This window comes from Oncorhynchus masou, chromosome 24, assembly GCF_036934945.1.
Source record: "Oncorhynchus masou masou isolate Uvic2021 chromosome 24, UVic_Omas_1.1, whole genome shotgun sequence".
Classification (NCBI taxonomy): Eukaryota; Metazoa; Chordata; class Actinopteri; order Salmoniformes; family Salmonidae; genus Oncorhynchus; species Oncorhynchus masou.
In genome coordinates, this window is record NC_088235.1 from 112,751,627 (window position 1) to 112,774,185 (window position 22,559).

Consider the following 22,559-nt stretch of genomic DNA (forward strand, 5'->3'; position numbering starts at 1 on the left):
TTATCGGCTGACCAACTCTCTAGTTAGCTAACCATCCCACTGTTACCGGCTGACAACTCTCTAGTTAGCTAACCATCCCACTGTTACCGGCTGACACACACTCTCTAGTTAGCTAACCATCACACTGTTATCTGCTGACACACTCTCTAGTTAGCTAACATCACACTGTTACCGGCTGACACTCTCTCTAGTGAGCTAACCATCACACTGTTACCGGCTGACACACTCTCTCTAGTTAGCTAACCATCCCACTGTTACCTGCTGACAACTCTCTCTAGTTAGCTAACCATCACACTGTTACCTGCTGACACACACTCTCTAGTTAGCTAACCATCACACTGTTATCTGCTGACACACTCTCTAGTTAGCTAACATCACACTGTTACCGGCTGACACTCTCTCTAGTGAGCTAACCATCACACTGTTACCGGCTGACACACTCTCTCTAGTTAGCTAACCATCCCACTGTTACCTGCTGACAACTCTCTCTAGTTAGCTAACCATCCCACTGTTACCTGCTGACAACTCTCTCTAGTTAGCCAACCATCACACTGTTACCTGCTGACAACTCTCTCTAGTGAGCTAACCATCACACTGTTACCTGCTGACAACTCTCTCTAGTTAGCTAACCATCACACTGTTACCGGCTGACACACTCTCTCTAGTTAGCTAACCATCCCACTGTTACCTGCTGACAACTCTCTATAGTTAGCTAACCATCTCACTGTTACCTGCTGACAAACACACTCTCTAGTTAGCTAACCATCACACTGTTACCTGCTGACAACTCTCTCTAGTTAGCTAACCATCACACTGTTACCGGCTGACAACTCTCTCTAGTTAGCTAACCATCCCACTGTTACCTGCTGACAACTCTCTCTAGTTAGCTAACCATCACACTGTTACCTGCTGACACACTCTCTAGTTAGCTAACCATCACACTGTTACCTGCTGACAACTCTCTCTAGTTAGCTAACCATCACACTGTTACCTGCTGACAACTCTCTAGTTAGCTAACCATCACACTGTTACCTGCTGACAACTCTCTCTAGTTAGCTAACCATCACACTGTTATCGGCTGACACAGACTCTCTCTAGTTAGCTAACCATCACACTGTTATCGGCTGACACAGACTCTCTCTAGTTAGCTAACCATCACACTGTTATCGGCTGACACAGACTCTCTCTAGTTAGCTAACCATCACACTGTTACCGCCTGACAACTCTCTCTAGTTAGCTAACCATCACACTGTTATCGGCTGACACAGACTCTCTCTAGTTAGCTAACCATCACACTGTTACCGCCTGACAACTCTCTCTAGTTAGCTAACCATCACACTGTTACCTGCTGACACAGACTCTCTCTAGTTAGCTAACCATCACACTGTTACCGGCTGACAACTCTCTCTAGTTAGCTAACCATCACACTGTTACCAGGCCGACACACACTCTCTAGTTAGCTAACCATCACACTGTTATCGGCTGACACAGACTCTCTCTAGTTAGCTAACCATCACACTGTTACCGGCTGACAACTCTCTCTAGTTAGCTAACCATCCCACTGTTATCTGCTGACCAACTCTCTAGTTAGCTAACCATCACACTGTTACCTGCTGACACAGACTCTCTCTAGTTAGCTAACCATCACACTGTTATCGGCTGACGAACACACTCTCTAGTTAGCTAACCATCACACTTATTGGCTGACACACACTCTCTCTAGTGAGCTAACCATCCCACTGTTATCGGCTGACACACACACTCTCTAGTTAGCTAACCATCACACTGTTATCGGCTGACACACACTCTCTCTAGTTAGCTAACCATCACATTGTTATCGGCTGACACAGACCCTCTAGTTAGCTAACCATCACACTGTTATCGGCTGACACAGACCCTCTAGTTAGCTAACCATCACACTTATCGGCTGACACAGACTCTCTCTAGTTAGCTAACCATCACACTTATCGGCTGACACACACACTCTCTCTAGTTAGCTAACCATCACACTGTTATCGGTTGACACAGACCCTCTAGTTAGCTAACCATCCCACTGTTATCTGCTTACCAACTCTCTAGTTAGCTAACCATCACACTTATCTGCTGACCAACTCACTGTAGTTAGCTAACCATCACACTTATCTGCTGATCAACTCTCTCTAGTTAGCTAACCATCACACTGTTATCGGCTGACACACACTCTCTCTAGTTAGCTAACCATCACACTTATCGGCTGACACACTCTCTAGTTAGCTAACCATCCCACTGTTATCGGCTGACACACACTCTCTCTAGTTAGCTAACCATCACACTTATCGGCTGACACACTCTCTCTAGTTAGCTAACCATCCCACTGTTATCGGCTGACACACACTCTCTCTAGTTAGCTAACCATCACACTGTTACCGGCTGACAACTCTCTCTAGTTAGCTAACCATCACACTGTTACCTGCTGACAACTCTCTCTAGTTAGCTAACCATCACACTGTTATCGGCTGACACAGACTCTCTCTAGTTAGCTAACCATCACACTGTTATCGGCTGACACAGACTCTCTCTAGTTAGCTAACCATCACACTGTTATCGGCTGACACAGACTCTCTCTAGTTAGCTAACCATCACACTGTTACCGGCTGACACAGACTCTCTCTAGTTAGCTAACCATCCCACTGTTACCTGCTGACACAGACTCTCTCTAGTTAACTAACCATCACACTGTTACCTGCTGACACAGACTCTCTCTAGTTAGCTAACCATCACACTGTTACCGGCTGACAACTCTCTCTAGTTAGCTAACCATCCCACTGTTACCGGCTGACACAGACTCTCTCTAGTTAGCTAACCATCACACTGTTACCGGCTGACAACTCTCTCTAGTTAGCTAACCATCCCACTGTTATCTGCTGACCAACTCTCTAGTTAGCTAACCATCCCACTGTTATCTGCTTACCAACTCTCTAGTTAGCTAACCATCACACTTATCTGCTGACCAACTCACTGTAGTTAGCTAACCATCACACTTATCTGCTGATCAACTCTCTCTAGTTAGCTAACCATCACACTGTTATCGGCTGACACACACTCTCTCTAGTTAGCTAACCATCACACTTATCGGCTGACACACTCTCTAGTTAGCTAACCATCCCACTGTTATCGGCTGACACACACTCTCTCTAGTTAGCTAACCATCACACTTATCGGCTGACACTCTCTCTAGTTAGCTAACCATCCCACTGTTATCGGCTGACACACACTCTCTCTAGTTAGCTAACCATCACACTGTTATCTGCTGACCAACTCTCTAGTTAGCTAACCATCACACTGTTATCGGCTGACACACACTCTCTCTAGTTAGCTAACCATCACACTGTTATCGGCTGACACACACTCTCTCTAGTTAGCTAACCATCACACTGTTACCGGCTGACAACTCTCTCTAGTTAGCTAACCATCCCACTGTTACCGGCTGACACAGACTCTCTCTAGTTAGCTAACCATCACACTGTTACCTGCTGACACACTCTCTCTAGTTAGCTAACCATCCCACTGTTATCGGCTGACACAGACTCTCTCTAGTTAGCTAACCATCACACTGTTACCGGCTGACAACTCTCTCTAGTTAGCTAACCATCCCACTGTTATCTGCTGACCAACTCTCTAGTTAGCTAACCATCACACTGTTACCTGCTGACACACACTCTCTCTAGTTAGCTAACCATCACACTGTTATCGGCTGACACAGACCCTCTAGTTAGCTAACCATCACACTTATCGGCTGACACACACTCTCTCTAGTTAGCTAACCATCACACTTATCGGCTGACACAGACTCTCTCTAGTTAGCTAACCATCACACTTATCGGCTGACACACACTCTCTCTAGTTAGCTAACCATCACACTTATCGGCTGACACACACACTCTCTCTAGTTAGCTAACCATCACACTGTTATCGGTTGACACAGACCCTCTAGTTAGCTAACCATCACACTTATCTGCTGACCAACTCACTGTAGTTAGCTAACCATCCCACTGTTATCGGCTGACACACACTCTCTCTAGTTAGCTAACCATCCCACTGAGGTATTGACAGTATTTGGCCAGCTGGTTGTATACGTAGGGCGGTTCCACCCACAGCTGGTATCGGTGCTGTTTAGGCCTACAGCAAACATTGTTGATTTAGTATTGGACTCCTTCCTCTATATATGAGGTGATATTTGACATGTTGTAATACTCCTTCCTTTTTAATTGATCACCAGGCTACAGGAGCTTCAGAACCCCCTGAATAAAGGGAAATATAGTGTTGTAGTAGCCCACTTGAACATTTTAAAAAGCAAAACTGCTTTTATTTAATGAATTATAAAGGACAGTTTAGAGACTTCCTGTAGTGAAAGTGGCCACACGATCACGTTTAAAGCTGTTTTTTTTTTTTTTAGTTATGTGCAGTTCACAAACGGTTCGTTAATTTGGTACAACTCTTTTTACTGACTCAAGTCGTGCTTCGTTTTTTGTTGTTGTGAGTGACTCGTTGATTTGAGTAATTAGTTTTGACCTGCTGACCGCAGTGCAGTCCTACAGCAGGATTACTACACTCTCCTCTGGCTCAGCGGCTCCAGAGACGTCCTCCGACCAACTACTGTCTGTCATGTAGCCGTGCAGGAAAACAGATCGTGCTGCAGGCAGCATAGACATGTTTAGAGATTATCATTGATCGCATGGTGCAAGAATGAATACAATGAGTTATTGAATGTTATGATGGACACAGCTTTGTAGAAGCAAAACAACTCTGCTCAACACTCAAACTTGAAAAGTTATATTTTTTGGGGGGGTGGGGGGCGGTCTGCAGTTCACAAGTGCTATTGTGCTCATCACTCGTGGTGGGGGGGGAATCTATACATTCACATCGCAATATTTATTTTGGACGATTTTGTAAATTTTATTTTTGCTAGGTAGCATTAGCTAGCGCTGGTCAGCTGTACCTCTGCCAAAATTCATATTTGTCATCCTATAGCTTGTAATCCATCTAATTAAAAAAAAAAATAGTGAGTCAATGTGTGTTCAGCACTTATATTTCCATGACGGATCAAAACTCATGTTCTCATGGCCTTCTCTCTCGTCGCTCTGCAGCAGACATGGTGGGCAATATGTTTGAGACATCGAATCGCAATACGTTTTGGTATCGACGTCGCGAGGTCCCTGTCAATTCCCAGCCCTACTTATCACCCTCACGACAGTCAAGCAATGCATTCCGGCGAGAGTCGTTCACAATCTAGTCCGCGGTTTTGGGCCCCGACGAGACCTCGTTTCAAATGTATGAAGAGATAATCATATTTGTTTGACTAGCAATCAACAGTTTTTTATTTTTTTTATTTTTTATTTTTTTTAAGCAATCACAAATCACCACTCCAATAACATGTGAACGAGAGTTATAGAAAAATGACTTTTTTTCCAAATGTCCAGTTCGGCGGTAGAGGGTACCTGTGTCGAATATCCCAGTCAGTAAAAACTCCCCATAACTAGTGTGTTTTTTTTCGTGGGAAAAATCTCTGACTAATATTCGGAGCTAGACAATGACTCCTCTCACTGAGGCAGATACATCAAGTAACATTAAAACAGTATATTCAGTTAAACGTTAGCCTTCGATGAGTTATTGTTCTCTACCTCACTAGTCAGGCAAACACTACATGATATACTACCTGCTAGTACGAGGTGATTTTTAAACAAGCCAATCTGTTTTGTGTGTAAAATCAAGTGTCCAGGGAGGTGCACTAATTTGTTGTTGCTCAATGCGTTTTGAGTGTAAATTCTCCTGTGAAGTATTGTATTCACCTTGCTTCTCCCTCAAGCTGGATTCTAAACCGATTTCAGGCTCTTTCACATGGCTCTCTGCTCGTCTATAAGGAATGTGTTTGACATGGCTCTCTGCTCGTCTATAAGGAATGTGTTTGACATGGCTCTCTGCTCGTCTATAAGGAATGTGTTTGACATGGCTCTCTGCTCGTCTATAAGGAATGTGTTTGACATGGCTCTCTGCTATAAGGAATGTTTTTCACATGGCTCTCTGCTCGTCTATAAGGAATGTGTTTGACATGGCTCTCTGCTCGTCTATAAGGAATGTGTTTGACATGGCTCTCTGCTCGTCTATAAGGAATGTGTTTGACATGGCTCTCTGCTCGTCTATAAGGAATGTGTTTGACATGGCTCTCTGCTCGTCTATAAGGAATGTGTTTGACATGGCTCTCTGCTCGTCTATAAGGAATGTGTTTGACATGGCTCTCTGCTATAAGGAATGTTTTTCACATGGCTCTCTGCTCGTCTATAAGGAATGTGTTTGACATGGCTCTCTGCTATAAGGAATGTTTTTCACATGGCTCTCTGCTCGTCTATAAGGAATGTGTTTGACATGGCTCTCTGCTCGTCTATAAGGAATGTGTTTGACATGGCTCTCTGCTATAAGGAATGTTTTTCACATGGCTCTCTGCTCGTCTATAAGGAATGTGTTTGACATGGCTCTCTGCTATAAGGAATGTGTTTGACATGGCTCTCTGCTATAAGGAATGTTTTTCACATGGCTCTCTGCTCGTCTATAAGGAATGTGTTTGACATGGCTCTCTGCTATAAGGAATGTGTTTGACATGGCTCTCTGCTCGTCTATAAGGAATGTGTTTGACATGGCTCTCTGCTCGTCTATAAGGAATGTGTTTGACATGGCTCTCTGCTATAAGGAATGTTTTTCACATGGCTCTCTGCTCGTCTATAAGGAATGTGTTTGACATGGCTCTCTGCTCGTCTATAAGGAATGTTTTTCACATGGCTCTCTGCTCGTCTATAAGGAATGTGTTTGACATGGCTCTCTGCTCGTCTATAAGGATTGTTTTTGACATGGCTCTCTGCTCGTCTATAAGGAATGTGTTTGACATGGCTCTCTGCTCGTCTATAAGGAATGTGTTTGACATGGCTCTCTGCTCGTCTATAAGGAATGTGTTTGACATGGCTCTCTGCTATAAGGAATGTTTTTGACATGGCTCTCTGCTCGTCTATAAGGAATGTGATTGACATGGCTCTCTGCTATAAGGAATGTGTTTGACATGGCTCTCTGCTCGTCTATAAGGAATGTGTTTGACATGGCTCTATGCTCGTCTATAAGGAATGTGTTTGACATGGCTCTCTGCTCGTCTATAAGGAATGTGTTTGACATGGCTCTCTGCTCGTCTATAAGGAATGTGTTTGACATGGCTCTCTGCTCGTCTATAAGGAATGTGTTTGACATGGCTCTCTGCTCCTCTATAAGGAATGTGTTTGACATGGCTCTCTGCTCGTCTATAAGGAATGCGTTTGACATGGCTCTCTGCCTGTCTATAAGGAATGTGTTTGACATGGCTCTCGTCTATAAGGAATGTGTTTGACATGGTTCTCGTCTATAAGGAATGTGTTTGACATGGCTCTCGTCTATAAGGAATGTGTTTGACATGGCTCTCTGCTCGTCTATAAGGAATGTGTTTGACATGGCTCTCTGCTCGTCTATTAGGAATGTGTTTGACATGGCTCTATGCTCGTCTATAAGGAATGTGTTTGACATGGCTCTCTGCTCGTCTATAAGGAATGTGTTTGACATGGCTCTCTGCTCGTCTATAAGGAATGTGTTTGACATGGCTCTCTGCTCGTCTATAAGGAATGTGTTTGACATGGCTCTCTGCTCGTCTATAAGGAATGTGTTTGACATGGCTCTCTGCTCGTCTATAAGGAATGTGTTTGACATGGCTCTCTGCTCATCTATAAGGAATGTGTTTGACATGGCTCTCTGCTCGTCTATAAGGAATGTGTTTGACATGGCTCTCTGCTCCTCTATAAGGAATGTGTTTGACATGGCTCTCTGCTCGTCTATAAGGAATGTGTTTGACATGGCTCTCTGCCTGTCCATAAGGAATGTGTTTGACATGGCTCTCTGCTCGTCTATAAGGAATGTGTTTGACATGGCTCTCTGCTCGTCTATAAGGAATGTGTTTGACATGGCTCTCTGCTATAAGGAATGTGTTTGACATGGCTCTCTGCTCGTCTATAAGGAATGTGTTTGACATGGCTCTCTGCTCGTCTATAAGGAATGTGTTTGACATGGCTCTCTGCTCCTCTATAAGGAATGTGTTTGACATGGCTCTCTGCTCGTCTATAAGGAATGTGTTTGACATGGCTCTCTGCCTGTCCATAAGGAATGTGTTTGACATGGCTCTCTGCTCGTCTATAAGGAATGTGTTTGACATGGCTCTCTGCTCGTCTATAAGGAATGTGTTTGACATGGCTCTCTGCTCGTCTATAAGGAATGTGTTTGACATGGCTCTCTGCTCCTCTATAAGGAATGTGTTTGACATGGCTCTCTGCTATAAGGAATGTTTTTCACATGGCTCTCTGCTCGTCTATAAGGAATGTGTTTGACATGGCTCTCTGCTATAAGGAATGTTTTTCACATGGCTCTCTGCTCGTCTATAAGGAATGTGTTTGACATGGCTCTCTGCTATAAGGAATGTTTTTCACATGGCTCTCTGCTCGTCTATAAGGAATGTGTTTGACATGGCTCTCTGCTCGTCTATAAGGAATGTGTTTGACATGGCTCTCTGCTCGTCTATAAGGAATGTGTTTGACATGGCTCTCTGCTCGTCTATAAGGAATGTGTTTGACATGGCTCTCTGCCTGTCCATAAGGAATGTGTTTGACATGGCTCTCTGCTATAAGGAATGTTTTTCACATGGCTCTCTGCTCGTCTATAAGGAATGTGTTTGACATGGCTCTCTGCTCGTCTATAAGGAATGTGTTTGACATGGCTCTCTGCTCGTCTATAAGGAATGTGTTTGACATGGCTCTCTGCTCGTCTATAAGGAATGTGTTTGACATGGCTCTCTGCCTGTCCATAAGGAATGTGTTTGACATGGCTCTCTGCTCGTCTATAAGGAATGTGTTTGACATGGCTCTCTGCTCGTCTATAAGGAATGTGTTTGACATGGCTCTCTGCTCGTCTATAAGGAATGTGTTTGACATGGCTCTCTGCTCGTCTATAAGGAATGTGTTTGACATGGCTCTCTGCTCCTCTATAAGGAATGTGTTTGACATGGCTCTCTGCTATAAGGAATGTTTTTCACATGGCTCTCTGCTCGTCTATAAGGAATGTGTTTGACATGGCTCTCTGCTCGTCTATAAGGAATGTGTTTGACATGGCTCTCTGCTCGTCTATAAGGAATGTGTTTGACATGGCTCTCTGCTATAAGGTATGTGTTTGACATGGCTCTCTGCTATAAGGAATGTTTTTCACATGGCTCTCTGCTCGTCTATAAGGAATGTGTTTGACATGGCTCTCTGCTATAAGGAATGTTTTTCACATGGCTCTCTGCTCGTCTATAAGGAATGTGTTTGACATGGCTCTCTGCTCGTCTATAAGGAATGTGTTTGACATGGCTCTCTGCTCGTCTATAAGGAATGTGTTTGACATGGCTCTCTGCTATAAGGTATGTGTTTGACATGGCTCTCTGCTCGTCTATAAGGAATGTGTTTGACATGGCTCTCTGCTCATCTATAAGGAATGTGTTTGACATGGCTCTCTGCTCATCTATAAGGAATGTGTTTGACATGGCTCTCTGCTCGTCTATAAGGAATGTGTTTGACATGGCTCTCTGCTCGTCTATAAGGAATGTGTTTGACATGGCTCTCTGCTCGTCTATAAGGAATGTGTTTGACATGGCTCTCTGCTCGTCTATAAGGTATGTGTTTGACATGGCTCTCTGCTCGTCTATAAGGAATGTGTTTGACATGGCTCTCTGCTCGTTTATAAGGAATGTTTTTCACATGGCTCTCTGCTCATCTATAAGGAATGTGTTTGACATGGCGCTCTGCTATAAGGAATGTTTTTGACATGGCGCTCTGCTCGTCTATAAGGAATGTTTTTGACATGGCTCTCTGCTCGTCTATAAGGAATGTGTTTGACATGGCTCTCTGCTATAAGGAATGTTTTTGACATGGCTCTCTGCTATAAGGAATGTTTTTGACATGGCTCTCTGCTATAAGGAATGTTTTTGACATGGCTCTCTGCTATAAGGAATGTGTTTGACAAGGCTCTCGGCTCGTCTATAAGGAATGTGTTTGACATGGCTCTCGGCTCGTCTATAAGGAATGTGTTTGACATGGCTCTCTGCTTGTCTATTAGGAATGTGTTTGACATGGCTCTCTGCTCGTCTATAAGGAATGTGTTTGACATGGCTCTCGGCTCGTCTATAAGGAATGTGTTTGACATGGCTCTCTGCTTGTCTATAAGGAATGTGTTTGACATGGCTCTCTGCTCGTCTATAAGGAATGTGTTTGACATGGCTCTCTGCTCGTCTATTAGGAATGTGTTTGACAAGGCTCTCTGCCTGTCCATAAGGAATGTGTTTGACATGGCTCTCTGATAGTCTATAAGGAATGTGTTTGACATGGCTCTCGGCTCGTCTATAAGGAATGTGTTTGACATGGCTCTCTGCTTGTCTATTAGGAATGTGTTTGACATGGCTCTCTGCTCGTCTATAAGGAATGTGTTTGACATGGCTCTGCTCGTCTATAAGGAATGTGTTTGACATGGCTCTCTGATAGTCTATAAGGAATGTGTTTGACATGGCTCTCTGCTCGTCTATAAGGAATGTGTTTGACATGGCTCTCTGCTCGTCTATTAGGAATGTGTTTGACATGGCTCTCTGCTCGTCTATAAGGAATGTGTTTGACATGGCTCTCTGCTCGTCTATAAGGAATGTGTTTGACATGGCTCTCTGCTCGTCTATAAGGAATGTGTTTGACATGGCTCTCTGCTCGTCTATAAGGAATGTGTTTGACATGGCTCTCTGCTCGTCTATAAGGAATGTGTTTGACATGGCTCTCTGCTCGTCTATAAGGAATGTGTTTGACATGGCTCTCTGCTCGTCTATAAGGAATGCGTTTGACATGGCTCTCTGCTCGTCTATAAGGAATGTTTTTTAAGGCCAAGGTTAGAAACCCACCTATGAGAAAGCTGTGTTTCACCACACCAACCGGTCAGAGATTACGTTAGATATGAGGTGTTTGGCACAGTGGGAATGTAGGTGGAGGTGTACGTGCGTACACAGCTGCTTCACTGGGCCCTTTTTTTGTTTACAAACTAGACGCCGTGTACAAAGGTAAACAGTGGGCTACCTTTTCCTTCCTCAAGACGTCTGGGAGCAATTTTAAGGGGTGGACAAATGTCACCTCTACCTCTGACGTCACCTCTACCTCTGACGTCACCTCTACCTCTGACGTCACCTCTACCTCTGACGTCACCTCTACCTCTGACGTCACCTCTACCTCTGACGTCACCTCTACCTCTGACGTCACCTCTACCTCTGACGCCACCTCTACCTCTGACGCCACCTCTACCTCTGACTCTAAATCAAATCAAATTTTATTTGTCACATACACATGGTTAGCAGATGTTAATGCGAGTGTAGCGAAATGCTTGTGCTTCTCGTTCCGACAATGCAGTAATAACCAACAAGTAATCTAACTAACAATTCCACAACTACTACCTTACACTTGTGTGTATAAGGGGATAAAGAATATGTACATAAAGATATATGAATGAGTGATGGTGCAGAGCAGCATAGGCAAGATACAGTAGATGGTATCGAGTACAGTATATACATATGAGATGAGTATGTAAACAAAGTGGCATAGTTAAAGTGGCTAGTGATACATGTATTACATAAAGATGCAGTAGATGATATAGAGTACAGTATATACGTATACATATGAGATGAATAATGTAGGGTATGTAAACATTATATTAGGTAGCATTGTTTATAGTGGCTAGTGATATATTTTACATTTCCCATCAATTCCCATTATTAAAGTGGCTGGAGTTGAGTCAGTGTGTTGGCAGCAGCCACTCAATGTTAGTGGTGGCTGTTTAACAGTCTGATGGCCTTGAGATAGAAGCTGTTTTTCAGTCTCTCGGTCCCAGCTTTGATGCACCTGTACTGACCTCGCCTTCTGGATGATAGCGGGGTGAACAGGCAGTGGCTCGGGTGGTTGATGTCCTTGATGATCTTTATGGCCTTCCTGTAACATCGGGTGGTGTAGGTGTCCTGGAGGGCAGGTAGTTTGCCCCCGGTGATGCGTTGTGCAGACCTCACTACACTCTGGAGAGCCTTACGGTTGAGGGCGGAGCAGTTGCCGTACCAGGCGGTGATACAGTCCGCCAGGATGCTCTCGATTGTGCATCTGTAGAAGTTTGTGAGTGCTTTTGGTGACAAGCCAAATTTCTTCAGCCTCCTGAGGTTGAAGAGGCGCTGCTGCGCCTTCTTCACGATGCTGTCTGTGTGAGTGGACCAATTCAGTTTGTCTGTGATGTGTACGCCGAGGAACTTAAAACTTACTACCCTCTCCACTACTGTTCCATCGATGTGGATAGGGGGGTGTTCCCTCTGCTGTTTCCTGAAGTCCACAATCATCTCCTTAGTTTTGTTGACGTTGAGTGTGAGGTTATTTTCCTGACACCACACTCCGAGGGCCCTCACCTCCTCCCTGTAGGCCGTCTCGTCGTTGTTGGTAATCAAGCCTACCACTGTTTTCTACCTCTGTCACTACCTCTACCTCTGTCACTACCTCTACCTCTGTCACTACCTCTGTCTCTGTCTCTGTCTCTGTCTCTGTCACTGTCTCTCACTACCTCTGTCATTGTCTGTCACTACCTCTGTCACTGTCACTGTCTCTCACTACCTCTGTCTCTGTCACTACCTCTGACACAGGTTGTGTCCCAAATGGCACATATTTCCTATATAGTGCACTGTGTTTGCTCAGAGCCATATGGGCCCTGGTCAAAAGTGAATCGGTGCCATTTGGGGATTCGCCTTTCCTTACTACCTTTCCTTACTCCCTCTCCTTACTACCTTTCCCACTTGTGATTGTGGGAGATGGTGCTGAGTGTCCCAGGCAGCCGGAAGAAAAGGAGACAAGAGGATTTCATTTATAAGCTTTTCGTTTCATCTTTTTCTTCAGCGGCAGGGTAGCCTAGTGGTTAGAGCGTTGGACTAGTAACCGAAAGGTTGCAAGTTCAAATCCCCGAGCTGACAAGGTACAAAATCTGTCGTTCTGCCCCTGAAGTTAACCCACTGTTCCTAGGCCGTCATTGAAAATAAGAATTTGTTCTGAACTGACTTGCCTAGTAAAATAAAGGTTAAATAAAAGTAAATAAAATAAGAAAGGTCATAATTAGCACGCGGTCAGGATGCTGGAAACCTCTTCTCCTCAGATTTATCAAAGTGGGGTAACGAAAGGCTTGTTGTTTTTGAATAGGGTTAACGTTAAATCAACTCCCAGTTGACGGTTGCGAAGTCAAAATGTCCCTTTTCTTTTTTTTAATGACGTAGTCTATATGTAATTATATAGTGTATCACTGGCTTTGTACATCTGGCAGACATTTTTAAACAACCGTTATAAGAATGAATCTGAATCTGTCTGCGTGTGATTTAGACCATAACCCTAAAGAAAGGCCTTAAAGTGGCACTTCGGTCGTCTCTTCACCTCTATTTAACACCTGATTTTCTTAACAAAAAAGGCACATCTCAACAGGTGGCCCATGTCTTGACATGGGGGGGGGGGGCTTTCCTCTTTTTGTTTGTTATTGTTCCTCAAGCAAGGGGGAGGCTGATGACATCACGGATTCCCATCAGACCACGTCAAGTTGTCTTTAACAACAAACAAAAAAACGCTATTTTGCTCAAAGCGTTTAGTGCAGGAGTGTCACTCATTCCATGGAGGGCCTAGTGTCTGCTGGTTTTTGGTTTCTCTTTTCAATTAAGACCTAGGAAACCAGGTGAGGGGGGGCTAAATTTAGTAATCAGTGACCTTAATTCCTCAATTAGGTGCATGGGAGGAGGGAAAACCAGCAGACACCCGCCCCTCTGGAATGAGTTTGACATGCTCTCCTGTATTTATACTGGAGATATTACTTTTCAACAGGAAAAGTAAAAAAAAAAAATGTTTTATCCCTGGAGGACATATTTTTAAGTCTACTTACATTATCTCCTTAGTCTTAGTGGAAACGGAGAGATGTAATGGCACTGTTGCCAATGCAAACCAGACCTTTTTTTTTTTTAATAAGGTTTTTAAAAATACAATTTTAAATTACAACCAGATGTCTCAAAACTATAATTTTCTATGGAAGTCACGGGTTAGGATTCCAAACCCCAACTGCAGTGTGTTCCTCGTTAGGGTTGGCCGGTATCCAGATGTCCATACCATTCCTGCTCAAAATAACCCCAGTATACACGGTATACCGCTGAAGTCTATTCCTGGTTCGTAGTAATTAGTGAAGCACTTAGTGAAAACAAACCCAACAGCGTTGCAAAGGTAAACTGAAGGACGGGAGAGTTTCTTTCCATTCCCCTCCCATGTGAATTTACTCGGTTCAGGTCTTAGAAGAGAAAGAATCACCAATCCTGGTATTTGTTGACGCACAACTCAAGCGAACGTCTTCTCATGGCCACTGGTACAGGCCACTGGTACTGCTGTCAGACAGGCCACTGGTACAGGCCACTGGTACTGCTGTCAGACAGACAGACAGGCCACTGTTACTGCTGTCAGACAGACAGACAGGCCACTGTTACTGCTGTCAGACAGACAGACAGGCCACTGGTACAGGCCACTGTTACTGCTGTCAGACAGACAGACAGGCCACTGGTACAGGCCACTGGTACTGCTGTCAGACAGACAGACAGGCCACTGGTACAGGCCACTGGTACTGCTGTCAGACAGACAGACAGGCCACTGTTACTGCTGTCAGACAGACAGGCCACTGGTACTGCTGTCAGACAGACAGGCCACTGGTACTGCTGTCAGACAGACAGGCCACTGGTACTGCTGTCAGACAGACAGGCCACTGGTACTGCTGTCAGACAGCCAGGCCACTGGTACTGCTGTCAGACAGACAGACAGGCCACTGGTACTGCTGTCAGACAGACAGACAGGCCACTGGTACTGCTGTCAGACAGACAGACAGACAGGCCACTGGTACTGCTGTCAGACAGACAGACAGACGGGCCACTGGTACTGCTGTCAGACAGACAGACAGACGGGCCACTGGTACTGCTGTCAGACAGACAGACAGACGGGCCACTGGTACTGCTGTCAGACAGACAGACAGACGGGCCACTGGTACTGCTGTCAGACAGACAGACAGACGGGCCACTGGTACTGCTGTCAGACAGACAGACAGACGGGCCACTGGTACTGCTGTCAGACAGACAGACAGACGGGCCACTGGTACTGCTGTCAGACAGACAGACGGGCCACTGGTACTGCTGTCAGACAGACAGACGGGCCACTGGTACTGCTGTCAGACAGACAGACAGACGGGCCACTGGTACTGCTGTCAGACAGACAGACAGACGGGCCAGACAGACTGCTGTCAGACAGGGCCACTGGTACTGCTGTCAGACAGACAGACGGGCCACTGGTACTGCTGTCAGACAGACAGACGGGCCACTGGTACTGCTGTCAGACAGACAGACGGGCCACTGGTACTGCTGTCAGACAGCCAGGCCACTGGTACTGCTGTCAGACAGACAGGCCACTGTTACTGCTGTCAGACAGCCAGGCCACTGGTACTGCTGTCAGACAGCCAGGCCACTGGTACTGCTGTCAGACAGCCAGGCCACTGGTACTGCTGTCAGACAGACAGGCCACTGGTACTGCTGTCAGACAGACAGGCCACTGGTACTGCTGTCAGACAGACAGGCCACTGGTACTGCTGTCAGACAGCCAGGCCACTGGTACTGCTGTCAGACAGACAGACAGACGGGCCACTGGTACTGCTGTCAGACAGACAGACAGACGGGCCACTGGTACTGCTGTCAGACAGACAGACAGACGGGCCAGACAGACTGCTGTCAGACAGGGCCACTGGTACTGCTGTCAGACAGACAGACGGGCCACTGGTACTGCTGTCAGACAGACAGACGGGCCACTGGTACTGCTGTCAGACAGACAGACGGGCCACTGGTACTGCTGTCAGACAGACCTTGATTGACTTGTGTGTTATGTTATGAGTGCAGGTTAGTTATTGGAGAACCACTAGACATTGTATTTCTTTTTTTTCTTTTTATCACTGACTTGTGAACAATTGACCAGTATTTGTGTTCAGACGAGGTGCTGTAAATCTAAACTGGGATAGTCTGCATTGTTCATGTCATAAAATCTTTGTTCTCACAGAAAGTGGTGATGTTCTCTCTGTTGTCTCCTGTAGTCCAGAGCTGACGGACAGACTCTTCTCTCTGATGTGTTCCGGAGGAGCAACCTAATGGAGAGCGACTACTTTGGCCTAGAGTTCCAGAACATGCAGATGAGCTGGGTAGGTACTCCACTAACTATGACTTGTTCTTGAACTTGATGAATGAGATCACTGGGAAATAAGCTGTTTTGATTATTCTCTACAGAAGGGAAAGTTCTAGAGGATCCTTGGGCGTTTTAAAAGTCAGTATTTTCTCAGCTGCTCTCTAGACTTCAGACACATGGCATCTCCTTGCTCTGCAGAGTATTGGTTTGAACTTGTTTGTAAAGCACCCAAATAAAATGTTTAACTGGATGTTGTTGAAACATACAGTACTAGTCAAGTTTGTACACACCTACTCATTCCAGGTTTTTTATTATTTTTGACTATTTTCTACATTGTAGAATAATAGTGAAGACATCAAACTATGAAATAACACACATGGAGTCATGTAGTAACCAAAGTGTTAAACAAATCCAAATATAGTAGCAATCCTTTGCCTAGATGACGGTTTTCCACACTTTTGGCTTTCTCTCAACCAGCTTCATGAGGTAGTCACCTGGAATGCCTTGTTAATTTGTGAAATTTCTTTCCTTCTTAATGCATTTGAGCCAATCAGTTGTGTTGTGACAAGGTAGGGGTGGTACACAGAAGATAGCCCTATTTGGTAAAATACCAAGTCCATATTATGGCAAGAACAGCTCAAATAATCAAAGAGAAATGACACGGCATCATTACTTTAAGACATGAAAGTCAGTCAATGGGGAACGTTTATAGAACCGTGAATGTTTCTTCAAGTTCAGTCGCAAAAACCACCCAGCGCTATGATGAAACTGGCTCATGTGAGGACCGCCACAGGAAAGGAAGACCCAGAGTTACCTCTGCTGCAGACGATACGTTCATCAGTTACCAGCTTCAGAAATTGCAGCCCAAATAAGTTCTTCCGTGTTCAAGTAACAGACACATCTCAAAATCAACGGTACAGAGGAGACTGCGTGAATCAGGCCTTTGTGGTTGAATTGCTGCAAAGAAACCACTACTGAATGACACCTATATGAAGAGACTGGCTTTGGCCAAGAAACACGAGCACTGGACATGAGACCGGTGGAAATCTGTCTTTTTGGTCTGAGTCCAAATTTGAGATTTTTGGTTCCAACCGCCGTGTCTTTGTGAGACGCAGAGTAGGTGAGAGGATGATCTCCGCATGTGTGGTTCATGGAGGAGGTGTGATGGTGTGCGGGTGCTTTGCTAGTGACACTGTCGGTGATTCATTTAGAATTCAAGGCACACTTAACCAGCATGGCTACAGCAGCATTCTGCAGCGATACTCTATCCCATCTGGTTTGCGCTTAGTGGGACTATCATTTGTTTTTCAACAGGACAATGACCCAACACACCTCCAGGCTGTGTAAGGGCTATTTTACCAAGAAGAAGTGTGATGGAGTGCTGCATCAGATGACCTGGCCTCCACAGTCATCCCGACCTCAACCCCATTGAGATGGTTTGGGATGATTTGGACCACAGTGAAGGAAAAGCAGACAAGTGCTCAGCATATGTGCCAACTCGTTCAAGACTGTTGGATAAGTATTCCAGGTGAAGCTGGTTGAGAGAATGCCAAGAGTGTGCAAAGCTGTCATCAAGGAAAAGGCTGGCTACTTTGAGGAATCTCAAATAATAAAATATATTTATATTTAAAACGTTTTTGGTTACTACATGATTCCATGTGTTATTTCATAGTTTTGATGTCTTCACTATTATTCTAGTTAAAAAAAACAAACTTGAATGAGTAGGTGTGTCCAAACCATTGACTGGTGTATGAAAAGGAATCTCGGACACATGGGAGACCGGTAGCATGCCTTGTTCAAAGAAGACAGACTCGGGGACGTTTTCAGATGCCTGCGAGGGTCACTGGATCCATCCTGTGGTCTGTCCAGGGGAGGTTGGTGGTTCAGTCGGATCACAGTTAAGGCAATCTAAAAGCCAACTTCTTAATAAAAAAAACAACAACCTTATCACCCGTTACACATCTTTCCTGACCTGCTGTCAGATTTGTGAAAGGAGTATTGTCATGGAGACCATAGCAGTTGAGGTGCACTCGCTCTAAATAACACTACAAAGATGCTGTAGAGATGGATACTCCATAGTTTAGACCAGGGATGGGAAACTTTGATAGGGGTGGGGGCCACAAAGTCATCATGAATGGCCGTGGTGACCCGCATCCATACCCCCCCGTGACCGTGAAGAGAAACAATTTAAGTTGTAAAGCACATTTCTTTGCTATAGGATGGAGGCAAATGCTTGCAACGGGCCCCACCCTGGTTGGTAATTTGAGCATGCTTACTACAAGTTTATATAGCTGGCCGCTAGACTCATTTACCAATCTAAAAAAAAATATGTGCTGACAATGGGTTAGTTAAGTGACTCGGTGACATACTGGTGATGCACAACCACATTTTTCTTTTTTGAAGTGTACCTTGTGTGTTCCACTATTCGAACTCTCAACGATAAGTTGCGACCCCGGCAGAGTTTGTGTGTACACAAAACAGGGGCTGCCAGTTGCCCGTCCCTGGTTTTGACATTCCACAATTTGAAAGTGATCTTTCAACTGGAATCCTTTCCGATATGTTGCTGATGTCCTTTCCTCACCTAAGGTCAAAGGTTATCCCGGGTGGCTGTCTTAACGACACTGGACTCCTGCTGTCCTGTGTCCTTTTATATAGAGAGGAGCTGAGGAATGCTAGAGAGGTGTGAACTGTGTAGGACTAGAAGGTGCATTCCTCTCTCCATCAAGGCCCCAGATGTGATGAAGGGAGAGGGGTGGGTGGGTGGGTGGGGGGGGGCTCCGCAATGTGGCTATGGAGCCAACCCTCAAGTACTCCCGAACCCCGCCCCTCAACTGTCACTCACAGCATCCACCACTGTCACCAAGGCAGCCATCTACATTGCTGTGGTCCCATCACGCCTGAATTATGACTGTTGGACAGTACTTTCTCTTGGACCCACTAGGCCACAAACAGCGCAGAGAGGAAGGACTATGTTTCCTACGCTCTCAAGCTTTCCTTTTTTAAAATGATAATTAAGGCTCATCTGTCATTTTTAACCTTTATTTTATCTCCTCCCCAGGTTTGGTTGGAACCCACGAAGCTTGTTGTGAAACAAGTGAAGAGTAAGTTCACACAGACATGGAGCATTTCTAACACAACAGAGCTGGACTTACTGTGAGGTGTAGTTTTTAACGTCTTGTTTGTTTGTTTCAGGACCCATGAACACCCTCTTCAGGCTGTCCGTGAAGTTCTTTCCCCCTGACCCTGGTCAGCTGCAGGAAGAGTACACTAGGTCTGATTGTCCCTCACTCTCTCTGTGTCTCAAATGGCACTTTTATTTAGTGTACTATTTGTGGTCCAAAGTAGTGCACTATATAGGGAATAGGGTGCCATTTGGGTCAAAAGTAGTGCACTATATGGGGAATAGGGTGCCATTTGGGTCAAAAGTAGTGCACTATATGGGGTGCCATTTGGGTCAAAAGTAGTGCACTATATAGGTGCCATTTGGGTCAAAAGTAGTGCACTATATGGGGCATAGGGTGCCATTTGGGTCAAAAGTAGTGCACTATATAGGGAATAGGGTGCCATTTGGGTCAAAAGTAGTGCACTATATAGGGAATAGGGTGCCATTTGGGTCAAAAGTAGTGCACTATATAGGGTGCCATTTGGGTCAAAAGTAGTGCACTATATAGGGTGCCATTTGGGTCAAAAGTTGTGGAATATATAGGGAATAGGGTGCCATTTGGATCAAAAGTAGTGCACTATATGGGGAATAGGGTGCCATTTGGGTCAAAAGTAGTGCACTATATGGGGAATAGGGTGCCATTTGGGTCAAAAGAAGTGCACTATATAGGGTGCCATTTGGGTCAAAAGTTGTGGAATATATACATTTACATTTAAGTCATTTAGCAGACGCTCTTATCCAGAGCGACTTACAAATTGGATAGGGAATAGGGTGCCATTTGGATCAAAAGTAGTGCACTAAGTAGTGCACTACATAGGGAATAGGGTGCCATTTGGGACATCCTCTGTGCCGTAGTCGCAATAAACACGAACAGGACAGCTGTGATACGCTTTTTAATTGTTCAGTCGTTATTTTTGCAAAAAGCTGATGACGTTGACGAGCTTAACCGGGCGTTATGGTTATCATTATAAAGTCCTGACCTGTGTTTACGCGTGCATTTGGGAAAGTTTTCAGACCCCTTCACTATTTCCCTCTAATGCACTGTAACTGTTTCACTAAAGTCCTGCCTCTGTTTCACTGAAGTCCTGCCCCTGTTTCACTAAAGTCCTGCCCCTGTTTCACTAAAGTCCTGCCTCTGTTTCACTACAGTCCTGCCTCTGTTTCACTACAGTCCTGCCTCTGTTTCACTACAGTCCTGCCTCTGTTTCACTACAGTCCTGCCTCTGTTTCACTAAAGTCCTGCCTCCTGTTTCCTTCCCAACTACCTGTTGGCCCTAGACATGGAAACACGATTTCTCTAGTACACCAGGGTGTATACTTCCGTGTAACACACCGGTGTCCATGTTGAAAAAACAGCGTAAACTAAAGCCCTGTGTGTGTGTTTCCCCCAGGTACCTGTTCTCCCTGCAGATGAAGCGAGACCTGCTCGAGGGCAAGTTGAGCTGTACAGAAAACACCGCTTCCCTGCTGGCCTCACATCTCCTTCAATGTATGTCTGATGATACAGGCTCTTTTTCGTCTCGTGTCGTAGATAAAGGATTACGCTTTATTTTGAAGAGCACATACACGTGTACAGAATGTACTGATTATGAATGTTTGTTATGAAGTCTGTCCCTAAAGGCTACCCTTTCTATAAAGTCTTATCAAATAAACAACCGTTATAGCAGCATTACATACATTTATATTGACGATGGATAAATCTGATTTTGATGACCTTTTTTTAGTAGCATTATTAACATGGTGCTATGTTGCTGCATTTATAACACTGCCCCCCCCCCCCCTCTCCTCCAATCACAGCGGAGATAGGGGACTATGACGACGTGGCGGACAGGGACTTCCTGAAGCTGAACAAGCTGTTGCCCAATCAGGAGAGGATACAGGAGAGGATCATGGAACTGCACTACAGACACCTGTGAGTCTACGTCCTTCTGTCCTCTCCTCAAACCCAGTGAAACTAACCTCTGTCCTAGCCTGGTCCTGTTTGTACTGTACAACCAACTCCTTTGTTTATCTGCATGACAATGATTATAGGAGTTGGCAAGACGACACAAACCGATTTGGGACTAGGCTGTCTCTGTACTGCATACTCAGTCCGTGTTCATTTCGCTCCTTGCTATTGGCAGTGCGATTTCCACATTTTAAATTTTTTATTTTTAAATTTTACTAGGCAGGTCAGTTATGAACAAATTCTTATTTTCAATGACGGCCTGGGAACAGTGGGTTTACTGCCTGTTCAGGGGCAGAACGACAGATTTGTACCTTGTCAGCTCGTGGATTTGAACTTGCAACCTTTCGATTACTAGTCCAACGCTCTAACCACTAGGCTACCCTGCCGCCCTCAGGGTAGCCTATCCCCGATAGAGGACATGAAAGGTCCTTTTTTGTTTAACTTCAACACTTCACAACATGATTGAATTTCCTCCTTGGAAGCATGAAAACGTCTTCATCTCTATACGTCATGAGTTACAGGTGTCTTCTAACAGGTACATGCCAGTACTCCCCAGTAATCTCAGCCAGTGTCTTGTCCGCCTGTGTCCTAAATGACACCCTCATCATATCGCGTGTTTAGCAGATGTTATTGTGGGTGTAGCGAAATGATTGTGTTTCTAGCACTGACAGTACAGTAATATCTATCAATTCTCGACAATAAACACAAACCTAAAAGCATAAGAATGGAATTAAGGAATATATAAATATTAGGATGAGTAATGTAGGAGTGGCATTGACTAGACTACAGTAGAATATAATACAGTATATACATATGAGTAAGGCAAAATATGTAAACATTATTAGAGCGGCCGGTGTTTCCGTTATTGGAGCGGCCGGTGTTTCCGTTATTGGAGCGGACGGTGTTTCCGTTATTGGAGCAGCCGGTGTTTCCGTTATTGGAGCGGCCGGTGTTTCCGTTATTGGAGCGGCCGGTGTTTCCGTTATCGGAGCGGCCGGTGTTCCATGTCTATGTATAATAGGGCAGCAGCCTTTAAGGTGCAGGGTTACATAACTGGGTGAAAGCTGCCTAGTGATGGCTATTTAAC

General features: G+C 44.9%; 1 protein-coding gene across 7 annotated transcripts in view; it reads left to right on the plus strand.

Moving 5' to 3' along the window:
- The window catches only part of farp2 (FERM, RhoGEF and pleckstrin domain protein 2), a 107,672-nt gene that overhangs the window by 26,849 nt on the left and 58,264 nt on the right, over window positions 1–22,559 (plus strand). For all 7 annotated transcript variants that reach the window (XM_064936173.1, XM_064936176.1, XM_064936178.1 and 4 more), the window contains exons 3-7: window positions 16,273–16,377; window positions 19,420–19,462; window positions 19,554–19,632; window positions 20,916–21,013; window positions 21,322–21,436. In XM_064936173.1, the coding sequence (XP_064792245.1) occupies window positions 16,273–16,377; window positions 19,420–19,462; window positions 19,554–19,632; window positions 20,916–21,013; window positions 21,322–21,436 (440 nt within the window). The remainder of the gene's footprint in view (window positions 1–16,272; window positions 16,378–19,419; window positions 19,463–19,553; window positions 19,633–20,915; window positions 21,014–21,321; window positions 21,437–22,559) is intronic.